General features: G+C 37.5%; 1 protein-coding gene across 1 annotated transcript in view; it reads right to left on the bottom strand.

Annotated features, from left to right (window-relative positions):
* The window catches only part of LOC136857368 (transcriptional regulator ATRX), a 605,506-nt gene that overhangs the window by 239,055 nt on the left and 343,192 nt on the right, over positions 1–23,259 (bottom strand). The window contains exons 14-17 of the mRNA XM_068225161.1: positions 23,070–23,237; positions 18,347–18,434; positions 15,353–15,484; positions 3,009–3,143 (exon numbers count right to left, since the gene is read on the bottom strand). Coding sequence (XP_068081262.1) covers positions 3,009–3,143; positions 15,353–15,484; positions 18,347–18,434; positions 23,070–23,237 — 523 coding nt within the window. The remainder of the gene's footprint in view (positions 1–3,008; positions 3,144–15,352; positions 15,485–18,346; positions 18,435–23,069; positions 23,238–23,259) is intronic.

Genomic DNA, 23,259 nt, shown 5'->3' with positions numbered 1-23,259 from the left:
TTTAATGAGCATTAACTTAAAACTGGCATCATAATATCGACGAGAATCCGTTGAAAATTTGCCGGCAATACCTGTTCCACGTTTCTTTACAACTATCCATTACGATAATATTCTTGCTGTCTATAAAACTGAATTTTACTAGACGTGTTATAACTCTGCCACTGAGTAGCCGTGGCCTTTCTAAGAATTCGAAGGCTCGCATGTTTTGATGCCATTCTGCAGATTTGAGAAACATTTTTGTAGAGGCTAACAGAATGTCATTCTATCTTCACTATTTCCTGAGATCCAATGACGTTACACATAGGCACTCTACAAGCGGATGTCACGGCTAGCGATGTATAATAAAGAGGCGGTTGTTTACTGTCAACGAATTTTGTGCGTGCATGCGCGTGCGGGGGTAAAAGGAAGTAGCATGGTTACCGTGAGAGTTGCCAGTGGTATTAATTACTGTTTGGCCGTGAATGCAAGACGACCCTTGATTTTTCGCATGAGATTCTGAGGAAAAAATGTCGTCTTAGATTCGGAGAAATACGGTATCACTCCAGAGTTTTCTTCTTCAAATGGCGTCACGTCACCTAACCTAACCGTATATGTGTCATGAAGACATATTTGAAACCCATGTAGAGAAATGAGTTATCCTCACTAAAAATTTACATGTGAATAACCTTTCCGAAATTTTACTAGACGCGAGAAAATATGAACTATCCTCCGAAATCCATGATGTACTCTCCCATATCTTGAGGTGTATCACATTCCTACTTAATTTCAGTATATAACATTAAAATTAAGAGATCGTTTACTTCAGCCGTTATTTTTAACGAGTTAACAACTGCTATCGGACACGTTATTTACGCATTTATTACAAAAATATGTTCTCTTTCATTTCAAATTTTCTTTACGGAACAGGAGTCGAAGGGTATTACAAATAGACTCCAAAATCGCCTTCGAATGTCGATGAGAGAACTCACTAGTAGACATAGCGAGGAAACGATACGGAAGATAATAGAATGCAACATAATTGTTGGGGTGCATAAATATCGGTAATGGAAAAATCCGCGCACGCTTAATCGCTCGTAATAACGGACGGATCAGTGATAGGGCTCTCGCTGTAACCGAAGGATAATACACAGTTTAATATAGGATTTTTGAAGGGACAGCACAACATTGTCGGTGTAACGGGGTTCTCGTTATATGCCGTACTCGCTATATCGGACTTCTAATGTATAATGTTTCCTGAGTCACGTTCTGTCTCTACTCTCAACCGTTTTTACATTTTCCCTGTCCCCTTCACTGCCATAAACATGTTTATGAAGAAGTCTGACAGTACCGACTGGTGCTTTAGATATATTTCTAGAGATATTCTCCATTTCACACAACTTCCATACTGGAAACGAAAATCATTATCAATGTCATCTCTGATTGCAAATTCTTTTATAACAAAAGTAATTTGTGAAGCTCTGCACAGGTTGTCTTCATACCAAACTCTTTTTCAGTGCTTCTTGTAACTTATTGAGATTCCCATTTCTCACTGAGATTAGCTTACCTTTAAGCTCATGAAAGAATTGCCTCGCAGAAGTCCACCTTTTCAATACATTTTGTGATTTATTAAAAATCAAAATCGAAGGTACATGCTAAAATATCGGGACATGTCTCGCCTATGATATTATAGGCATCTTCAGCTGTGTTATCCTTAACCTTGAAGTTAAAATTAAAGAGGTAAAGAGGTAAACATGACATGACATAAGGCTAAACTTAAAATGCTACATATAGTGGCTTATATAGAACAGTCTGAAACGAAGAATTTGCAATCAGAGATGACATTGATAACGATTTTCGTTTCCAGTATGGAAGTTGTGTGAAATGGAGAATATCTCTAGAAATATATCTAAAGCACCAGATGGTGGTACAATTCTATGTTAAACATGCAAATTGCTAGAAAGACACACATTTGACTAAGTCGTATAGGACTGAACATTAACACACTTGGCGGAATCTTTCGAACACTGTTGCAGTAGCTTCCCAGAAACATTCGGTGGTATGCCAATACTGCTAGGTGTCAAGGCTATTTCATTTAACGGCTGGTCTTAATACCTAGTCATAATGTATTCTAGTTTGCATGCATTTGCTGGGAGATCTTTAAAAGATACATTCAGCAGTCAGAATTACAGCTTTCTTAGAACCACCCTGGAGTCTAGTGGAGGATACCTGAAGTTTAAATCAACAGACGTGAAGGAACTGTTTTCCTGATCTCTAAAGAAAACCTACTTAAGTCACCTGTCAATCACCCGTGCACAGAAGCAGACAGAAAGTATCTTCAAACCCAATGGTATGAAGAGGGACTTTGAGAATAGAGCAACATATTGGCCTTTATTTCACTCAAACTTGGAATGTGACCTGACAAGAACAACAACAACTGGGCCATCCTTAACAGGATCTATTGTGATCATTTTGTCTGTTCAAGTGGCGTGGTCTTCTCAGTCACATAACTCATGTTACCGTGATCTTGTGCTTACTTTACTATTCAAAGGAGATCACCAGCAACTGCCACTGTCTACGGTCTTCTACTTTCCAGATTGTCACTGGAAGAGGAGCATCTAATCTGGTCTATCAACCTTCTGCGAGCACCTCCACACAGCCTATTCTGGTGACAGGTCTGACTTTCTGGAGAGAAATACAAAGGCAAAGGCCTTGGACATCAAGATATAACTCTGGGAAAAGTCTTCTAGACTATATGCTTTTGTGTACTGTATATTGACTCCTGCTTGTAGATATACAAATTAAGTGTGTGTGTTTTTTAAAAATTTATTACATACCCTACATACATAGCTCAGGGGTGCCTTGTTTAGGCCTAGATCCAAGAGTTGACAAAAGAGATACACAGTGCAGAATACCATATACTGTCGCAGTTGCATCCTAATATTTTAACAGGTTACTTTTCTGTAATTCCCAGCAAGACTCAAATCAGAAATATGTGTTTCATACTAGGAGCACTTTACACAAAACCTTACCTGATGCGGTTTAAGCTTGGGAACCAGCTTCTCGTCCACCTTTACCAACTCCTCTTTGGTTTCAGGATCGAAGTCCAGGACTAGTTTATCCACTTTCTCCACACCTTCCTGCAGCTCATTATATAGCTTATTATACTGCAAAGATACATACACACAATTATTGTAACTGGAATTCATTTTTAAAGGTCACATACATGTAGAACAGGAAAGGATTAAAATTATTCAATTTACCAATATATTTCTAGCATTCTCATCCCAGTTATTTCTTAATATAAAATACAGAAAATATGATTTGTAAGTCATCATCTTTCCCTTCAGTGTTTTTCTTGCCTGGTTGCGATGTCCATTACATGGATATTCACACCCGAGGTCTTTATATAATGTATCAGCCTAACATGGCTTAGGTCATCCTTCTGCCGATGACCTCTAGGATGTAGGCTGTCTTGGCAATGTGTTGGCGCCTGTTTGTAAAACACGCTCAAACCATCAGACAGCTCTCGCACATTTTTTCACGGATTGGTGCAACGTCAAAACAGTTTCTGATGCTGTAGTTAGAAACGCGATCAAAGTTAGTGATGCCTGCTGTCCCCCTCAGTATTTTTGTCCCCATTACGTTAAGCTGGCCTTCTGTCTCAGTTATAGTCGGCTAACATTCGCAGCCATAGAGTGAGAAAGGATAACCAACAGTGAAACCACACTCTGCTGCTACTAATCACAAACCTACTGTGTATCTAACACAGTGGCACTACTCGCAAGTAAAGGCGACCCATGGTGTTCCCCGCGTGATGTTACTAATCACAAGCAGTTTCATGGTTCTAATACAATAATCCCTTGGTTGCCTCTTTTAGTCGTCTCTTATGACAGGCAGGGGGTACCGTGGGTGTACTCTTTGTCTGTGTCCTGCACCCACAGGGGATGCATTTAATCTCTGTGGATGGATTTTTAATATTCACTATTCCTCGTGGTAGAGATGGTGACCACTCTTTGAACCAGTTGACTGTGGGGTTGAAGCAGGTGGATGTTATCTTCATGACAGTTTTCCAAGCAGGTTGTCAAGACTTAAGATGTGGGCCTCGCTGTTTGACATCCCTGTGAAATGATAGTGCCTTATTCTTCAGCATCCTAGACCAAGACGAAACAGGACCTCCTGTCTTCTGATGTGTAGACGTAACCATTGGATTGGTCTAGCACGAAGTGCACCGGTTATGATGCATATGGTTTGGTACAGTTGGACTTCTACTAGCTGAGTGCAAGCACAGTTAAGCCAAACACCTGAGCAGTATTCTGCTATAGAATAGACCAATGCCAGAGCTGTTGTCCGTAAAGTATTTCTGTCCACCTCCCAAGAAGTTCCGGCCAAATGCTGGAGAAGGTTATTACAGGTTTTTATTTTGTCAGCAGTTTTCTGCAAATAATTTTTGTTCTTAAGAGACCTATCCAACATTACTCCTAGGTACTTTGGGGTCGTATGATAAGGTAATTCATAGTCTCTAAAGAATACTCTTGGACGGTAGTTTACTGTACTAGTGTATTGGTCAGATCGAATGTAGATGTTACTGTTTCCTGTGGGTTGGGGGTGAAGATGCCACCTGTGAAAGTAATCACCCAGCAACCAGAGGTCTTGATTAAGAACTGTTTCAGTCTCTGTCAAGTTGGCTTGTTGAACTGTGAGACAGATGTCATCTGCATATCTGAACTTATGGGACACCGTATTAGGCAGAACATGAATGTATAAGTTGAACAGAGTAGGAGAGAGTACTGATGCTTACGGCAGGTCATCGTTAAGTTTGTGAAATATACTCCTATTGTGTTCATAGTGGACTAGAAATAGTTGGTTACTTAACATGTCGATTAGCGTTGCAATTTTTATGCAAAGAACAGCTTTAATCAGTTTAAGACCTTTTCTCCAGACTGTGTCATATAGTGCCGTAAGATCTAAGAAGACTGATACACTTTTCAGTTTCTTCTCAAAATTAACCTCCAGATATGTGGTCAAAGATAATACTTGGTTTTATAGCCATGGCTAGAAAGGAATCCTGCTTGCTCAACTGGGAGTAATGCTTCAATTGCTGATGCTATTCTATACAGGATCAGTCTTTCTAATAACCTGTAGGTGACACAGAGCACAGCTACTGGTCTATAAATTTGTGGGAGAGACGGATCCTTTCCTAGTTTCAGGAGAGCAACGATTTTTGACTTCTTGAAGATTGGTCGAAGCCTTTCTGAGTGATGGAACTGAAGAATACAGAAAGCAGAGGCTGGACCACAGGTTTTTTAAAATTTTTTATATCAGTTCTGGGTATATTCAATTTAGTCCTGTAGCTTTGCCATTTAGAGCTTTTTAAATCCCTCATCGACCTTTTGAGGTGTGAAAGGTTTTGAATAGATGTCATGAGATAGTTTCTCATTTTGCCCATCCAAGCTCTTTTTTTAATACTTTTGATGATGATGATGCTTGTTGTTTAAAGGGGCCTAACATCGAAGGTCATCGGCCCTTTTAATACTTTTTGTGTAAACTGCTTATCTCTGCTTGATAAAGTAGCAGATACAAAGTGATATGCTATTGCTTCTACATTGATGGAAGATTGTTGCTTTGACGGTATGGATAGCAGTCAAATTTCTGAATTGGTGATCACACTTTTCTACCTGAATGTGTAAAATACACATTTTCAACAGTTTTTACCCATTTCTCTTTTTTAGCAGATCAAATGACTGTAGTAGTTCTGTTCCTTTTTCATGTCTTCTTCTTCTTCTTCTTCTTCTTCTCCTTCTTCTTCATTCTCTTTTCCAGATTCTCTCTGGGTAGGGTAGTGTACCATTTTCCTGAAATTCCTTAATCAGTCTGCTGGACTCTTCACTCCATTCTGGAATATACTCTTTCTGGAAACCTCTAGGAATAGATCTTTTTCTGCTGATTTTATTAAGCCAACAAACCTCATGTAGGACTCAGGGGCAGGTTTAATCTATCTGATGTTGGCATCATTAGATTTGACATAAGCATCCCAATCTTCTTTCTGGAAATTCCAATGGTTTTCTTGGTGTAGACTGTATAACTGGGATATGAATTCCTATTCCTGACTATGCAAGAAGTTGTTAAGCACCTGTCTCCAAACACAGCAAGATGGAGACAAAGTTGTGAGAGACAAAACAAAGGTCTGGTGTGTAGTTTCGTCTCCAACAACCAGAGTGAAATGTTCCCTTGTCCTTGGGGTCATATATCAATGCAAGGTTGTTCATTTCTACCAATTCAGCCACTGAGCCAGGCAAACTATAGAGGAAATAGCCTCGGATCTGATGAGGGGTGAACCTATGAAGATGGCAGAGTGTAAAGATGAAAGGAAATAGTCCTGGATCTGATGAGGGGTCAACCTGACTATGAAGATGGCAGTGTGTAAAGATGTTTTCTGGGTCTCTTGGGGTTACTAGATCGAAGATCGTACGCTAACAAGAGGACTATATTTTTTATTACATTTGGATATGTTATCACAAGTGTTTTAGGCAATAAGATTTTAGTCTAAGACTAAATACAGTTAATTTTGTTTACCTCCCCACTTTCCAACCCTCATCCCCTTCAAGGTTTAACAAAGTCGAAGTTTTTATGGTGTTGTGAATACTTTAAGACTAATATGAGAATAACATGTTTTTATACCCTTTAATTACATCACCTAAACACGTTATAGCTGATGACGTTTAGTTACTAAACAAAACATGTACAGTAAAAAGTCACTGTAACGAATGCCAGTTTAACAAAATGTTCATCATAGGATAATAAACTTCATGGTTCTGATCCGTATTGAATTGTAATTACAATATAATTATTAAATTAATGTAGTAATGGTCCACCTTTCAATACTATAATATGCAATATTCTAAATTACATTAATTAGAGACTAGTTTTGGCCGGGGCTGGCCATCTTCAGCCTTAATGTAAAACATCTAATAACTAAACAAATGTACATACACACTGGATGTTCCCGTTTACAATTGAATTAGTAATGATTAGCAGTATTAGAACTAACAGTTCTGTGTATATTAATACATGAAAGAGTCTCGATGATGAACATACTCAAGATGCAAGAATTTAGAACCTAGTTATTTTCAAAGTTACTCATAATTCCATCCCAGTTTTTAATGTCAATTTGTATATATTTATTTCATTTGTTTTATGTCAGTTGTGTGCATGTACATTTCTTTAGTTATTAGATGTTTTACATTAAGGCTGAAGATGGCCAGCTCCGGCCGAAACTAGTCCCTAATTAATGTAATTTAGAATATTGCATATTATAGTATTGAAAGGTGGACCATTACTACATTAATTTAACAATTTCATTAAAATGTTCAGAATAGTGAAATTATTTTTAGGACCCTTTCCTTTTTCCTATTTAACGTGTGTTAAAATATTTCATTGTAAGTAATTTAGAACTTTCAGTATAATGAATTAAAATGTAGCCTTTTTCTTCAAAATATAATTGAAATTCATCCTGTTTTAATCGCCAGGTATATCGCACAACACGTCTCTATACAGCTAATACCAGACGGCACACACTATACAACACACAGGCGAAACTACCCAATTACAATTCAAGGGAAGTAAGCAAACAAATGACAATTTTGTCGAGCCCTGCCTACCCAACAGCACGTGAAGATTATCCTATTCAGTTTTGGTGTATCGGTACAGAACGTCATTACAGTAAAGCCTTGTTAATTCAAAGTCGCTGGGACGCACAAATCGGACATCGAATTAATAGTCAACTCGTAATCCAGAAATGCCAACCCTTGCTGCATCACAAAATATTCTAAGACCCGTTACTGCATGCAATTAACCTTGATTCACAGTTTAAACCTTTCATATGTCATGGAAAAAACTATTTTCAAAATGTATCCAACAAGGAGCATTTACAGTATTCAGATAATGCACTTGGATAACTCACTGACAAACATAACCACACGCAACAAAAAAAAACCAAAGCATAATTGAAAGACGAGGAGAAATCTATGCTGGCTCTCGTGTTCAAGTATTTTATTCATTAGATTACTGTATTGTATGCATTTTATATGCCCTGTACTTGCACGGAAAGTGCCCAACACCCTTAAAACATTGTGGCTTATCGAAGTTTCCTATGAAGAGGAAATAAAGCCTCTTGCTTCTGTGTGCATTGCAACACAGAACAATGACCCCAACCCATGTACAATTTCTTGGCTGGCACTTCTCTATTTAATATCATAAGTTCGTTTGGACTTGGCATTAAAAGAAACAATGCAGTTTCATCGGCACTGACAATATCGTTCGGTGCATACGAATTGATTATATGAGCCACGTTTTTTCGTCGCCAGTGTTCGCGGATTCTGCTTCTCCGCACACTGCCTGCTACGTGATATTGTGGCGTTCCTTAAAACGCTGAATACAAAAGAATTACGATTTTACTCGAACCTAGCAAATATGAAGCACACTGCAGAAACACCGAAGTGAGTGAAAGTGCGGAAAGCTACCCTGTACATACCGGAAGACACATTCTAACATGACTCTGATAAATTCTGAATTTAAGTGACTCTGTAAAATGCGTTGTTTTTTTAAAATGTAAAAGTTGGAATTTCGGTAATGAGACTGACATTGTTTTCGAATTATGAATTATCCATATTTTGCATTAAACAATTGAAATAACATGCAAAACCGTACCTCATGTTTCTGGAAATGAGACCTCCTTCAAATTAGGCGAGATTTTGAAATAACCAATTTTGAATTATCGAGGTTCTACTGTATGTAGGATTAATTTCTTATACATAAAAAGCATCTTGAAATATTGGGGTGTGCAGATTGGATTACAGTATTCGTGTTTACAGGATATGGTTCAGGTAGCCATTTGCCATACATGAACGCGATCGGTTGAGCTGGATATCGATTTCAAAGTAATTGATACGTAAGAAGTAACGCTATTGGCTGGGTAGGAACGCCACATTTACAATCAAGCAATGAACGTTATGGTTTTACATCTCTACCTTCAGTACTGCATTTCATTTATTCACATCTCATGACGCGTTCGTTGTTTATCTTTCGTTCATGAAGCAATGTGTGTATTAGTGTGCCAGTTAACTCTTTCGCCAATATGGATCAAAAGAAGCGAAAGCAGTTTTCTTTAAAAGAAAAAAGTGAAATACTTCGGGAAGTGGAGAAAGGAGTAAAGAAAGGAGAAATAGCGAAGAAGTATGGCATCAGCCCTTCGACACTATCTACTTTTCTAAAATAGGAAAGTAAGATAGAGTAGAATATTGATGCTGATGCCCTTGGCCCACAACGAAAGAAGATGAGGACAGGAGACTACGAGGAGGTGGACAAAGCCGTTTATACGTGGTTTGTCAAAATGCGGACCAGAAACGTTCCTGTCAATGGCCCACTGTTATGCGAGCATGCACAATCCTTTGCACATTGGCTTGGATTTCTGAAATTTATGGGGAGTACTGGTTGGCTTCATAGATTCCAAGAATGTAAATGGTTGTAAATGGTGAAGCAAACAGTGTCCCAAAGGAAGTTGCATCTTCATGGCGGATGGAGACACCATCAACTGCCTCGGAAGAATATTCACCGGCGGATATTTATAATGCAGACGAGACTGCATTATTCTACAAATTAATGCCGAACAAAACCCTTTAATTCAATGGAAGTAAGTGTTTTGGCGGCAAAAGGTCAAAAGAACGGATAACGGCTCTTTTGTGCAACAACTCGCAGGGACGGATAAATTGAAGCCTCTCATAATTTGGAAGTTTGGGAAGCCAAGTTGCTTCAAGGGAGGACAACATCTGCCCTGTGAATAAAGGCATGCCGACAAGGCATGGATGACATCAGTGATCTTTGAAGAGTGGTTGTTGTGCCTGAGAATTCTTCTCATCTTAGACAACTGCTCCTCTCACAATTGCATACCTCACCATTTGGGGCATGTGAAAGTTTTACTTTTGCCTCCAAATACTACCTCAGTTCTGCGGCCACTGGATCAGGGGATAATTCACGTGGTGAAGCGGTATTACCGAGCTCGTGTGGTCCGGTGTATGCAATGTAACATCGCCTCAGAGAGAGACATTAACATCAATTTATTGGAAGCAATGCAGATGTTCAGTGCTGCATGGATATCACTGAAGAGGTAATCAGGAACTGCTTTAGAAAAGCTGGAGTGGGTTACATCACAGAAAGTGAAGAGGTGGATGCAGAAACAGAGGAGAACTGGAAGCATTTGTGTGAAATGTTGGATGTGCCAACAAATGTAAAGCTTATTGATTATGTCAATGTGGACTGTGACGTGTAAGTGGAAAGTAAATCACTGAAGAAGAGATTGTGGCAGATATTATAAGTGATAGGAATCCGTGTGATGATGAGGTGGAAGAGGAAGATGTGCATCGAAGTGTTCAACAGAATTAGACTCTTGTGAAAGCAACAAACATGGCACATAGTCTTCAAGGCTTTCTTCTGTCACAAAGTGATGTGCTAGAATCTCTGTTAAATTCAAGTGCAGTGGTTGCTGAATATTCATTTGTGTCTGGAAGTGTTCAAAAGAAAATCACAGACTTTTTTAAAAAAATGAAGCCGAGGAGATAATGTACCGGTACAGGGTAAAATTTGAGATGCTGAAAATTTCTTGCAAGTGCCTGTACTTTATATCATTACTTCATGTAAATATACTGTACGTATCCTAATTTTCCTCTTGTTTAATAAATACAGTATTAAGTTTTTTTATGTGTAAATTCATGTTAAAATAACGTAGATTCTTCAACAGGTTTAGCAACGGGAAAGTTCTTAAGAATCGACTTATTTCAGTATTAAAAAATTTCACTATAAAAATTAATTTCTGAGGTCCCTAAAATTTTGTTATACTGGTATTTTACCGTCGTAAATTTGCCTTGTATGAATTAGGTGGATTTGTTGGTTTACTTCACTTTGTTGTATAATAAATCGGTACTCTCCCCGTTAAAATTGGCGATATTATGTATATTTTCAACAAGTGGGAATTAAAAGTTTTATTGTCTGCTTGGAACTGCAATGTATCATTGGGGAAGCAGTGGCGAGCTAAGAACGAGTTTTTTTCGTCATTCAGAGGGGTGATACACGGCCCCGAGCTGTGCCAAGGTCGAGACAAATCACGTGACTACCGCCGCACGCGCGGAACTCACATTCTGAATCTGGAATAGTCTGAGCCAATTAAATGAGACCATCAGCCCATTTAGCGTTCTCGTTGAAGATCACACCTCCCAGGCCGATGATATAAAAAGGCCTTGTTACGAGTAAATTGCTCTCTTATATCTGAATATTCTTCGTTGTGCTGCCAGACTTGGATGTGCGACACTACTTTATCCGACCACGTGGAGAAATGATTTTCAGTTCAAGTCGACGCCTGTTCTGCCAGAATTTAGCGAGATAATTAGCGAATTCCTATGGAATAAAACACGCATTAAGAACTAAGTTAAGTGTGACTGTGTAGACAAGTTATTAAATTCGACGTGTGCTTGTGCAAATACTTAATCTTGTTATCTCAGTTACAGCCTGTGACCGGAATACTACAGAAGTCGTCTTAGAAGCTGAACACCTCAAGATGGACAACTCCACAGCCATATACAACACAACTTCATCGAGGGACACCTGCTACAAAGTCTCTATGGAGCTGTAAAATGTGAGGCGTATCTGGTAATTGGAAGGAGACTGACCGGAGGAAAATGCTGGAATAATTGACTGTCGATGGGGATCGAACTCCATCTAAAACTTGAGTACCTTTTAACTTAATTTATCTGTCTCATCTTTTGTACAACTAGAGGTCTTTCTTCTTTAAGTCGTAGATCTATTAGTTTGTTGTAGTTAGAAATATTTCATTTTTCCACTTCTTAAGGTATCGTGGTAGACTAGGTACGTGTGAATGAAATTTTGAATCTGTTAGAGTAGACATGTAGGTTGTCTTTGAATGATTTCCCATGCTTAGGAGCTTTATATTTAAAAATCACTGACCACGCGATAAATCTACTTCCTTTGTAATGTTAAAAGTTATTGGACTGAAATTTACGTACATTTTAAGTGAATAGGGTCGAACCTAGTGTCTTTCAAGATCACTTGCTGTATTTATGAGGAAGTCATCTAATTTTATGATATTCCACGAGGATCAGTAGATGTAATAATCACTTAAATAATAATAATACTGACTAAAGATCGGGTAAAACAGAATTAAACGCTCGTGAGCCATAAATTTACAGTAGAGTCCTTATATGCGAGATTGAATGTGCTCTGTTCATGAAGGGTCTGGAATATGACCAATCCTGAGGGATATTTATTGTATAATTGAGCGGTTGATGATTTAATGATGATATTTGACTTATTCTTGTGTATTGGGAGTGCAAGATAGATTATAATTATTGGAGCACGTGTTGCGAGTATATTTCACAGGTAGGGAATAAAAATAGTACGATTAAGGCTCACGCTCGCGATAGTTTCAACCTGTAGCCCAAGCGATGGTAGTGCTTATGGATTTTACTAGAATCTTCCATTATAATTTTGAGAGTTAGATGAACTCGCATCGATATGTGAAATGTGTTTCTACCAAGTGATACCCATGACTTCGATCACTAGTCACCCTTAATGAAGAATAATTTCAGTACACAGATTATTTCTGCTAGATATTACGTGACCTGACTACTCGTAAAAATCATGAATAAACTTGTCAAAACAGGATTCGATATAAATAATGTACATAAAATACGTGTTTCCGAGAGAGAGAGAGAGAGAGAGAGAGAGAGAGAGAGAGAGTGTGTGTGTGTGTGTGTGTAATATGTATATTTCTCTTGTATCATGTTGGTCCCATTTAATTTGATCTGGTCGTGCACTTGCTGCGACGCAGATTACGTTCATCGTTGTGTGCTGCCTTAAGAAGTAATTTTCATGCCCTTAAGGGAAAATTTGATCAACTTAAGTCGAGGAAGACTAGAAAAGGATTTATTTTCTTCATTAACGAGATTTAAAAGGAAAGATCATCTCATTATTTTACGAAGGCACTCTATTTGTAAAATAAATTTATTTAATTAGCTCACACGTGGATAACATAAATTTCTGACACATTTATAGTTGAACTTTGAAATATTTTAAGATTAATTTGAATGGAAATGTAATGCAAAGATCAAGGTAGATGTTCGTTAGCCGCATAATTACTTTGAGTTATGGTGAAAATAAGTCATAATAATTAATTGGAAAATAATTATTCTGAAATGTTAATGACAATCGTTAGGTAAATGATGCGGTGGAAAATTAATGAGAAACATAATCGTGTGACAGTGAAGCATAGGTTAATTAAATGATGAGAGTTTAATAATAATAATAATAATAATAATAATAATCAGAATAATAATTAATTAATTTTGAAATCAATTTCCATTTTCTACTGAAGTTCATGTTGGTGTTATTGACTAATATTAAATACTGTAAATGATAAATTTAGTTGAATTTATCCTAAAACCACTTGTTGAGACTACTCTGGATTGGTAAAGCTTTGAATACATTTATTGTAAAACCCTCGTTAGCAAGACAGTTGTTTAATTATTTTATGAACCTCTTTGTTAATTTTTTTTTATTCTTTCAATCAAATATTTTGATTTGGAAAGGCAAGAGGCCTAATTTTTCTTTGGTTTTCATTACAGCACAGTAAGGCTGGAGATTAAGAACACGTGTCATTCAAAATTGAGGAGGAAATACAATATTATGGAAGTTCTATGTAAAAAAAAAATATCAGTAAGAATATTTTCATTTGTTATTTGCTTATGTGAATAAATGTCAGAGTGTTGTTTTAACATTTATTTGTATCCTACTTGGTCATCTACCCTTAACTTCCCTTAAATGCCTCTAGAAAGTGATAGCCAACGATCGAACGGTCCACCTCGGGATCTCTCGCTCGCTGGCTGGGCTTAGCTCGGGAATAATGGGGGCAGTACGGACCAAGAGGATGATAGTTTGCAACCTTTCACTGTATGACTCGACACAGAATAAATTTCTAACTTCCAAATGGAATGCAAAATAAAGCAAAAACAGGTTTACTGGGTTATTCAGCAATGAAATGAAATGGCGTATGGCTTTTAGTGTGGGGAGTGTCTGAGGACAAGTTTGGCTCGCCAGATGCAGGTCATTTGATTTGCCGGTAGGCAATCTGTGCGTCGTGATGAGGATGAAATTATGATGAAGATGACACATACACCCAGTCCCCGTGTCAGAGAAATTAACCGATTATGGTTAAAATTCCCGACCCTGCCAGGAATCGAACCCGGGACCCTGTGATCAAAGGCCAGCATGCTAACCATTTAGCCATGGAGCCAGACAATATCCATGAAAACTGAAGAGCAAAACTGAACTTTCCTGAGACTAACGGCTTGTTCCCCGAAGGTGTAATTTATGGTGTAAAGTTCAGGAATTCAACTATCCGCGACCTGCCTCCTATCGCGAGGGTTCTAAACTGTGTTGGAAAGCACGTTCCTTTCGAAAGGGATGACAAAGAACATTTTCAGGGCTAGGAAAAATGTGATCATCCTAAGCAGTAATAGTGAAATTTTGTGACGCGATAAGCGAGGTATTTTTATATAATACAACGTAAATTGGGACTTCGAATTTACGACATGCTAAGTGAGAAATTGTCTTAATGACGAACACACAAACGATTTTTCACTGTATTTTCTTGCATCTGGTTAAATTTCTGAAAGGCTATGTCCATGTAAATTTATAGCGAAGAGGTTATCATTACTCTACTGGTGCTTGAAATATGTTCATCATACGTATAACATTAAAAGTTAGGTTAGGTGATGCTATTTGAATAAGAAAACAGAAACGTTTACCACAGAAGCCCCTGGAGTGATACTATTCCAATTTTTCAAACTGAAATAGAACATGCGCTTTCTTGCCTCGGAATGAGTACGCCATAGTGTGGAAATCTACAAAAACAAAAGTTTTGAACAAACTGATTGCCGTTTCAAACCAATTTTAAAGTGTGTGGGGATTTCCCTCCCGACTTTTTACAAAAAATCGGATATAACGACAATCTGCAATAGCGAGTAAATTTTTTGCCATTATGAATTCTCACTAGAACAGACTTCTATTGTATTAAATTTAATAACAAACTAGACTGAAGATGAAACTTTTATATTCTTAAATTTAGTTTTTTATTTTAAGCAATGATAAGAAAAAGCTCAAAGGTTTAGGGAACCTAAAACCTAGTCATGAGCAAAAGATTACACTTAGCACTGTGATGAGAAATAGAACAATTTAAGAAGAAAATAAAATAAAAATAAATTCTAAAACCAATAACAGATTGTTGATAGCTTATAGTGTAAAAGCTTACCAGTTCTTGTCTCTCTGCTATCCTCTTACAGCGTTCTTCTTCCTCTTTGGCTGCTTTACGAGTAGCTTCAGTAACATTGTCATCCTCCAGCACAGCACGAATATTCTTTCGTCCCTTACCTGGAGTATCCCCCTAGAATAAAATGAAATACTATCAATGAATATTTAGTTTGTAAAATTTCCACCTATTTGCAACTCTAGTGATGTTATGCTAAACAGACAAAACACAATCAATTCTAACAAGGTAACTGTTTTAGATTGGACTGGACAGATTTCACGAAACTTATGTGGATGTTCAATTAGAATTTAACAGCAATAAACACTTTTTCTTTAAAACGTAGCACCCAAAAGGGATAAAACTGAACATATCAGATTTTCTAGAAATTTACAGACATCAATTAACAGATCCTCAACACATGCTCAATGACAAAAGTGAAAATGAAATTTTAAAAACAATATTAAGTTTTAACAATAGCTGGATATTTGTACACCTATAGTTGACCCAACATAGATGTTACAAACTCATAATGTACATACTTTCTACTCTTAAATACAAAAGAAAAACAAAGCAAAGAAAACCAAAGTCATCGCCATACAGGCCATGAAGGCCCTTGGAGGGTTGGAAGGTAGAGGCTTCCACCATCCGTAACCTCGGCACTTAGTGGGGTAGAGTGGTTAACTCTACACCCGGCTGCCTTTGCTCCCAGGAAGTAACGTGGTATTCATTTTTGGTGCAGGCTGAGTGAACCTCAGCGCCACATTCACCTCCAGAAATGGAAATCTCATTTCTTAAATCGAACCATGTTCTTCCGGGTGAACATAGCATACCTTAAATGCAATAGTACAGTATTCTTTGAAAAGAATTGTGCATCCATTAGAGCATCATTCTGACCATCTGACAATGGAGTTAAGTCTATGAAACGTGTAGTGAAGTTAATCTTTTAATAAAACTTCTGACTTGTAACAGGTTTTATTACACTTCATAAAGAATAATCATTTTGTTGTAAAATTAAGATAGTTTATTGCTGATGATCCCCGGAACATTTAGCTCATAATGAAGTCAACGGATCTTTTGCATGCATTGTGGATTAATTATTTTGCTACTTGTTTAACGTCGCACTAACACCTCAAAGGTTTTCGGAGATGGATACATGGTAAAAAAAAATACAGTACCAATAGCTCAATTTCAAAGTTATATAAAACACATCACATTAAAAAAGATGAAATGAATGACGTGAATGAAATTAGTTAAGGTGGAAGGAATCTGCGGTGTTGTATGAACTGGAACTGTTCCAGCATTTGCCTGGAAGTGAAAATGGTAAACCACAGAAAACCATTCTCAGGACAGCCAATGATGAGGTTCGAACCCATTCATTTCCTGAATACAGGGCTTGGCGTTAACACGTGTGATCACTCTGCTTGTTATTACTATCTACTATGTACAGTATATTTCAAGTGTGCCCACCTCTTTTATAGGAAGAAATGTAGTGTAAATTTGACATACAAGCATCTCTATGGGAAAACTAAGTTAATTTAAAGCAGTTAACAACAAATGCCAGTCATGGCAGTCAATTCTACTAACCAATTTCTAGCAATTCTTTACATAATACAATTGAATAGTTACAATATTAATTTTCTCTGTAGCGTACAATATGCGTAACATGAACTTGTCAAGACTAATGGAATAAACCTCGTCCTGAGAAATCTCGAAGGGGGGTCTCTAAAGATTTGTAACAATGTCAGGGGATTATTCCTGTGATTGTTCCTATGAAAATATGCCCAACAATGCGTTGTTACCGAGTTACATGCGATAGAGTTACAGGACGTACATTGGCCATATCAGAGGATATATTCAAAGTGTCTGCCACGAGCAGCCTCAACATGACCTGTTGAAGTCACTCGAAGATACGCTGTTCCAGGTCGCTGATGTCGTTAACCAAAGCAGTGTACATCACCTCTGTCGTGTCCAGTGGATTAAGGTCAGGAGACCAAGCAGATCAAGGCATTGGACCTTGACATCCGATATACCATTGTGGGAAAGTGGTGTCCAAAAACCGGTGTACATGTAAACTGAAGTGTGCTGGAGCTCCAACATGCATGAACCATACAGCGTGATGAACTGCTAGTGGCACATGGTCCTGAAGTAATGACTGTGTGTCTCTCGAGGTCAGACATGCTGGTCCATTCAGTCATTGGGGTAGAATGTATGGGCTGAACAGTTGATCATTGATAATACCTCACCACACATTGTGTCCAACTGTTGATCATTATTAGTGACAATTGTATCATGGAAATTTTCAACTACTCGTGTGTATGTGTATGTTAAGGAAGTTCATGATACCATATTCAAAATGCAGCCTTGTTGGTGAACAAAGCAGACAACAGACAGCAAGAACATCAGTATGGTAGTGGCCTGTGTTAAGGAAGTTTATGACACCATCTTCGAAATGCAGCCTTGTTGGAGACCAAAACAGACGACAAAAAAAAGTATGGTAGTGGCCATGTGCAACACTTGTACCTCAATACCAATGCATTGTAGGACATACGTTAATAGATACAAGTTTTCTTTTTTTTTATCCCAGGAATCATCCCCTCCCCACCCAAGTATTAGTTACAAATTTTTACATACACCCTGTATACCCCCTATTAATGCTACCATTATTTCCAAGCAACAAATACAGAATACAATGAATACTGGCTTGAAATGATATAATGAAATAAAATTACTATTTTTACATTAAGTTCACAATTTCTCAAAATTCACTACAAAAAGGTCAACAACTTAACAATGTGTCCCAGCCCATTCTTCACTCCTTGTCCACACTATATCCATTTCATTATTGTGACACAGAATCCATATGAGGATCCACTCTATAGAAGGCACAGAAAACCAATTACTGCTTTACTCTATCCAAACTTTTTAAGAGAGATATAGTTTCAAAACAAAAGTAATAAAAAAAAATCTTCCTTGTAATCAACAAATGAGAAAACATACCTTGGATGTATCATTCGGATTATCACTATCAGAGTCAGAAACTGTCACAATACGTCTTCTTTTTGCTGCTGGTTTCTTCTTCTTCTTCCTACAAGGAATATGAAAGCAATATGAAATGGTCCACTCTATTAGCAGTACACAGCATACCTACAAACTTCTTACAAAACTGTACAGAAATTATTTTAATCCTCTTAGTCAATACTATATATGTTTTATGTCCACACATAAATAGACATGTTTCAACCCGGCATTGGGTGATCCTCAGTAAGACATGTATGATGTATTATAAAACATAGGAGACACATAAAATGAAATGTTGGTTTTAAAGTTTTTAAAAAAGCATGATGAAAGTTAAAAAACTAAAATGCTGATCGTTAAAACAGTCTTGAGCTTGAAGTCTCTGTGGAGCTCCATAGCTCAATCACAGCGACTTCCTGCCCAAATTTAGAGGTATCTACAGCCCACATCAGATAACTTGAGCTATGCACCCTGTAGTGCACAAGTCTGGTTCTGTTCGTAACGTCATGGACTGCTAAATGGGATGGCAGGGTAGCTATCCATTGTCTACAAACATTAGATCCCTGCTGTTGTCTTTAATGTGATCCAGCATACACAACAACAAATGTAAATTACTCAGACCAAAAGCTGCCAACAACTACTGTAGAACAGTCACTTGAATATAATTTTTCCCATCAGTAATGACCATACATAAAAAATAATTATAGTAACTAATAACACCATGACAATGAGCCTGACACAGTACCTCATGTTCTTGCTCTCTGCTCCAAAGAGATAACAGCATGCAGATAATTAATGGATTTTTCTATTTCAGGACCTAAAGATCAATAGGCATTCGTCTTCATTTTCTTTTAGCATTTACAGGAAGCAAACACAAACTTCAGTTACAATACGACAGGATTCGATACACCCCTTAGCTCACAAATGAGTGACTTGTGACAGCTTGGTTAATCGCGCTTTTAGCGTACCAATATCCAAGCGAGACCTGGACGAGGAACTGAACGTTCTTCGGTCTATGGCTGAGGCTAACAGCTTTAAAGGGAATTTTATAGATCAAATAATAAGTAAATTTAAATATCGCCCTCACACAACCCTGACTAAAGATAAACCACCGAGCTCGCTAGCTGCAGTCGCTTAAGTGCGGCCAGTATCCAGTAATCGGGAGATAGTGGGTTCGAACCCCACTGTCGGCAGGCCTGAAAATGGTTTTCTGTGGTTTCCCATTTTCACACCAGGCAAATGCTGGGGCTGTACCTTAATTAAGGCCACGGTCGCTTCCTTCTCATTCCTAGGCCTTTCCTATCCCATCGTCGGCATAAGACCTATCTGTGTCGGTGCGAAGTAAAGCAAGTAGCAAAGAAAAGGTAAACCAGAAGTAAAAAAAATCGCGACCTTCACGTTCAGTAAAGAGGTTTATAGAGTTACGAATATCTTCAAGAAACGTTATATTACGATTGCGTTCAAAATAGATAACAGAAGTTATGCAATATCTGTTAATAAGTTCAACCCATACTCTAAATCAGATGTATATAGGTTTGAATACAAAGACTGTGGAAGCGGGATATATATATAGGGCAAACTGGATGTAGCTTTAATGTCAGATATCAAGAACACCTCAACGCTGTGAAATCTTAATAGATTTTCAGCCGTAGGCCAACATGTCCATGAATACAAACATAAATTCACAGACATAGATCATGATCTTGAGATCATGGAAACACTAGCTAAGAGACCGAGGCTTGACATTACAGACCAGTATTATAACGTTAAACTAAATTAGAATGAAATCTCGGAGAAACCCAAAGTATTACATGATTGCTTGATTCTATTACTTGACAAGCTAAGAATTCCAGAAAATTGGACCGTCTTTTGAACTCTACGTAACAGTTTTTCATACAACTGTCTTCGTCCACAACGCCCCCCCCCCCGGACCCTCTCCTACATTGTCATCGTTCCAGAAATATTCCCCTTCCTTAGCACTTCATCACATAGCACACGACACGAGCAGACACTCTCATTGTGCTGCAGTCGCCGCGCCAAGTACACCGCTGTTGAGGTGAGTCAGCTTCATGAATAGTTTGATTCATTCAGATTTTTATCAATTTTTTCTTGCTTTCTATTAACATTAGGCTTTCATCATTACAGGCTTGTACTGAACTGAGAGGCTATGCCCACTGAACAAAATCAGGGCAAATAACCACAGTTCCAACCATTAGATATATAACATAAACACTACGATTCCATATATCAATAAACTTCAGAAGACGGCACAGTTTAACAATTTAATAAACACCATGAGTTTTTATCTAATAAATGGCTAGCAACGCATCTGTGAAATGAACATTTTAACATTATAGGACTTGATTCAGCTCTAATTTTTCAATTTTAAGATTGTATTTGAACTTGGAAGTTTTACGAGTGTATAGAATAACAGCCATCACTGAATACTGAAGACAACTCATCAGCCAGAGATGAGATTTTATATTTTTGACTCACAAGGGTTATCTTGTTGTAAATTAGAGTTTTTAAACTTAACATTAAATAGATATTAAGGAGTTAATTATATTAATATGTTGTTTTATATTGTTATATCTCCAAGTTTTTCTTTACTTATTATGCAGCTGATGATGGTGTCTAAATGAGTGCCAAAATTAGTTCTGCAATAAAATATATGTTATAAAACCCATCTAACAACAGTGTATTTGTACTGAACAAGGTGGAACCTACAAGATTTTTATTTCAATTGTGGCAACATACCAGTCTGTGGGCTGAATATTCAATGATGATGCTCTTATAATGAAAAGTAGTCCACTTGTACCTTGATTATTATAAAACTATCAACAATGGGTACATACACCTAATAACAAACAAAAAGAGGAACCATGATTAAAAACAGCGTAAAGCAACAAGACCTGAACTAAAAACATTAATGGATAAGAAGCGCAGCAGAAATTTGTATTTACTTACACATATCTCGCCACCACGCATACCACACGCTCTATGTTTTTTTAAACGACTGGGGGGTGTGGGGGGAAATATATATAGGTTAGTTTTCAAAAAACAATATAAATGCAACAAGAATACACCCTGTTGCATGTATGCTCACGCACAGTTCAAAGATTAGCATTCTCCCTTTGTTTTGATGAAAATCAGGAGCATATTCTTGGTATTCCCTGTCAAAACAGACCAGATGGAATGTGACAATTTCAGTATAACACGATATGATGTACGATACAGGACTGAGTGCAGTGTATTTACTTCCTAACGATTTGATTTTTAGTTTGTCAGTGAGTTATGGAGAATGCTCAAGTTTTACAGCTAGTTTTTAACTACAGCATTTGTGGAGAAACATGGTAATAGCATCTCGAGTTATGAATTTAACCCTCTTGAGCACACAAACCACATACGAGGTCATTACTGTGCGCCTTATTCAAAGCGCTCTTTGGTACTTCCCTTAAAGAATTCATGCAAAAAATAATGAGTCTTACACTTCATGTTAAGTGTGTTACTTTTTCCAATTAAATCCAAGAGAAGCAAACGGGAAACACTGTAATGGCCACATGAACTGTTGTTCTTTTATTATTTTATTTTTTATGTGTCACTCACGCCAATTAACAAAAATTAATATGCCCTTAAAAATTAACTCTAATCAGTGAATAAAACTGTTTTATATTGTATAAATTTATGTTTGTACAATGATACTTTTTATTTTTATCGCCCATCTAATATAGACTATTTCTATTACTACCTCAAGGTTTGGTTAGAAGTCTTTTACTATTTTCAAAGAAAATAGAACTTTTTAAAAATTTTAGTAAATGTGTTTGTATTTTGTGAGCTTTCAATGAATTTAAAAAATTTACAAAATTCTTCTTTCGCTTCCAAATTAAAATACATGCACAAGAGGGTTAATGAGGCTGATTTTAACGTATGCTACTAGTGAAAACAAAAGGGTGCTTTTGAAAATACCCACAAATCAAGAAAAGCTTTCAGGAGCCAAAAGAGTCAGTTCCTTGTAAATGAAAATGAAATGTTTACGTGGCAATAGATGTATGAAAGTGTGATCCTTTATTACTTTTAAAAAAGTATGTCACTGAGTGAGTTAGCTATGTAGTTTGGGTCACATAGCTGTGAGCTTACGTTTGGGCGGCAGCTCTGATAATGGTTTTTCGAGGTTTCCCATTTTCACACCAGGCAAATGCTGGGGCTGCACCATCATTAACACCGCAGAAGCTTCCTTTTCTGTCCAAGCTTTGTCCTAACCTGTTGTTGCTATAAGACCTATCTGTGTTGGTGCAATATTAATAAACAGAAGTACGTTAGTTCTAATAAAGTTTGATTTACTAATACCCACATATATCTCGCACCCTACAAGCTTCAAGCTTTGGAAAAGGCGAGTGAAGTACACCAGTTAATACAGTATATTTACTGTATCTGTATAATGGGAAATTAAGATCAGCAAGTGAAAGAATGAAACAGGACTGGAAGTTATGTTACTCTTATACAATCCTATTCCGTTGTAGATATGCACCTATCATCATTTATATTGCCAGATGTATACTACACAGATGTTCTATGTTTTCTAAGTACGATGATCCAGGTCTCCAGTGCGCATATGTTGAAACAAAGGAAGTGTAGCTACAGCTAGTAGTGAAGGCGACATCAAGAGAATCATTCACAGAAATAATGACACTGATAATGGACTTACTTCTCACTATCCGAACTGTCGAGATCACTCTCCGAGACGCTACTTGAGCTGCTGCCTTTACGCTTTGATGACTTGATCTGGACGTCAGAACTGCTATCGCTGGATTCAACAGAAACAACTTCATCATCGGAGTCAGAATCTTCAAAGATGCGCCGAGAACTTCTCTTCCTGTAAGAGACACAATACTCGC

This window comes from Anabrus simplex, chromosome 1, assembly GCF_040414725.1.
Source record: "Anabrus simplex isolate iqAnaSimp1 chromosome 1, ASM4041472v1, whole genome shotgun sequence".
Classification (NCBI taxonomy): Eukaryota; Metazoa; Arthropoda; class Insecta; order Orthoptera; family Tettigoniidae; genus Anabrus; species Anabrus simplex.
Note: the sequence above shows the minus strand (reverse complement) of the source record. Positions and strands in the feature narration are given on the sequence as shown.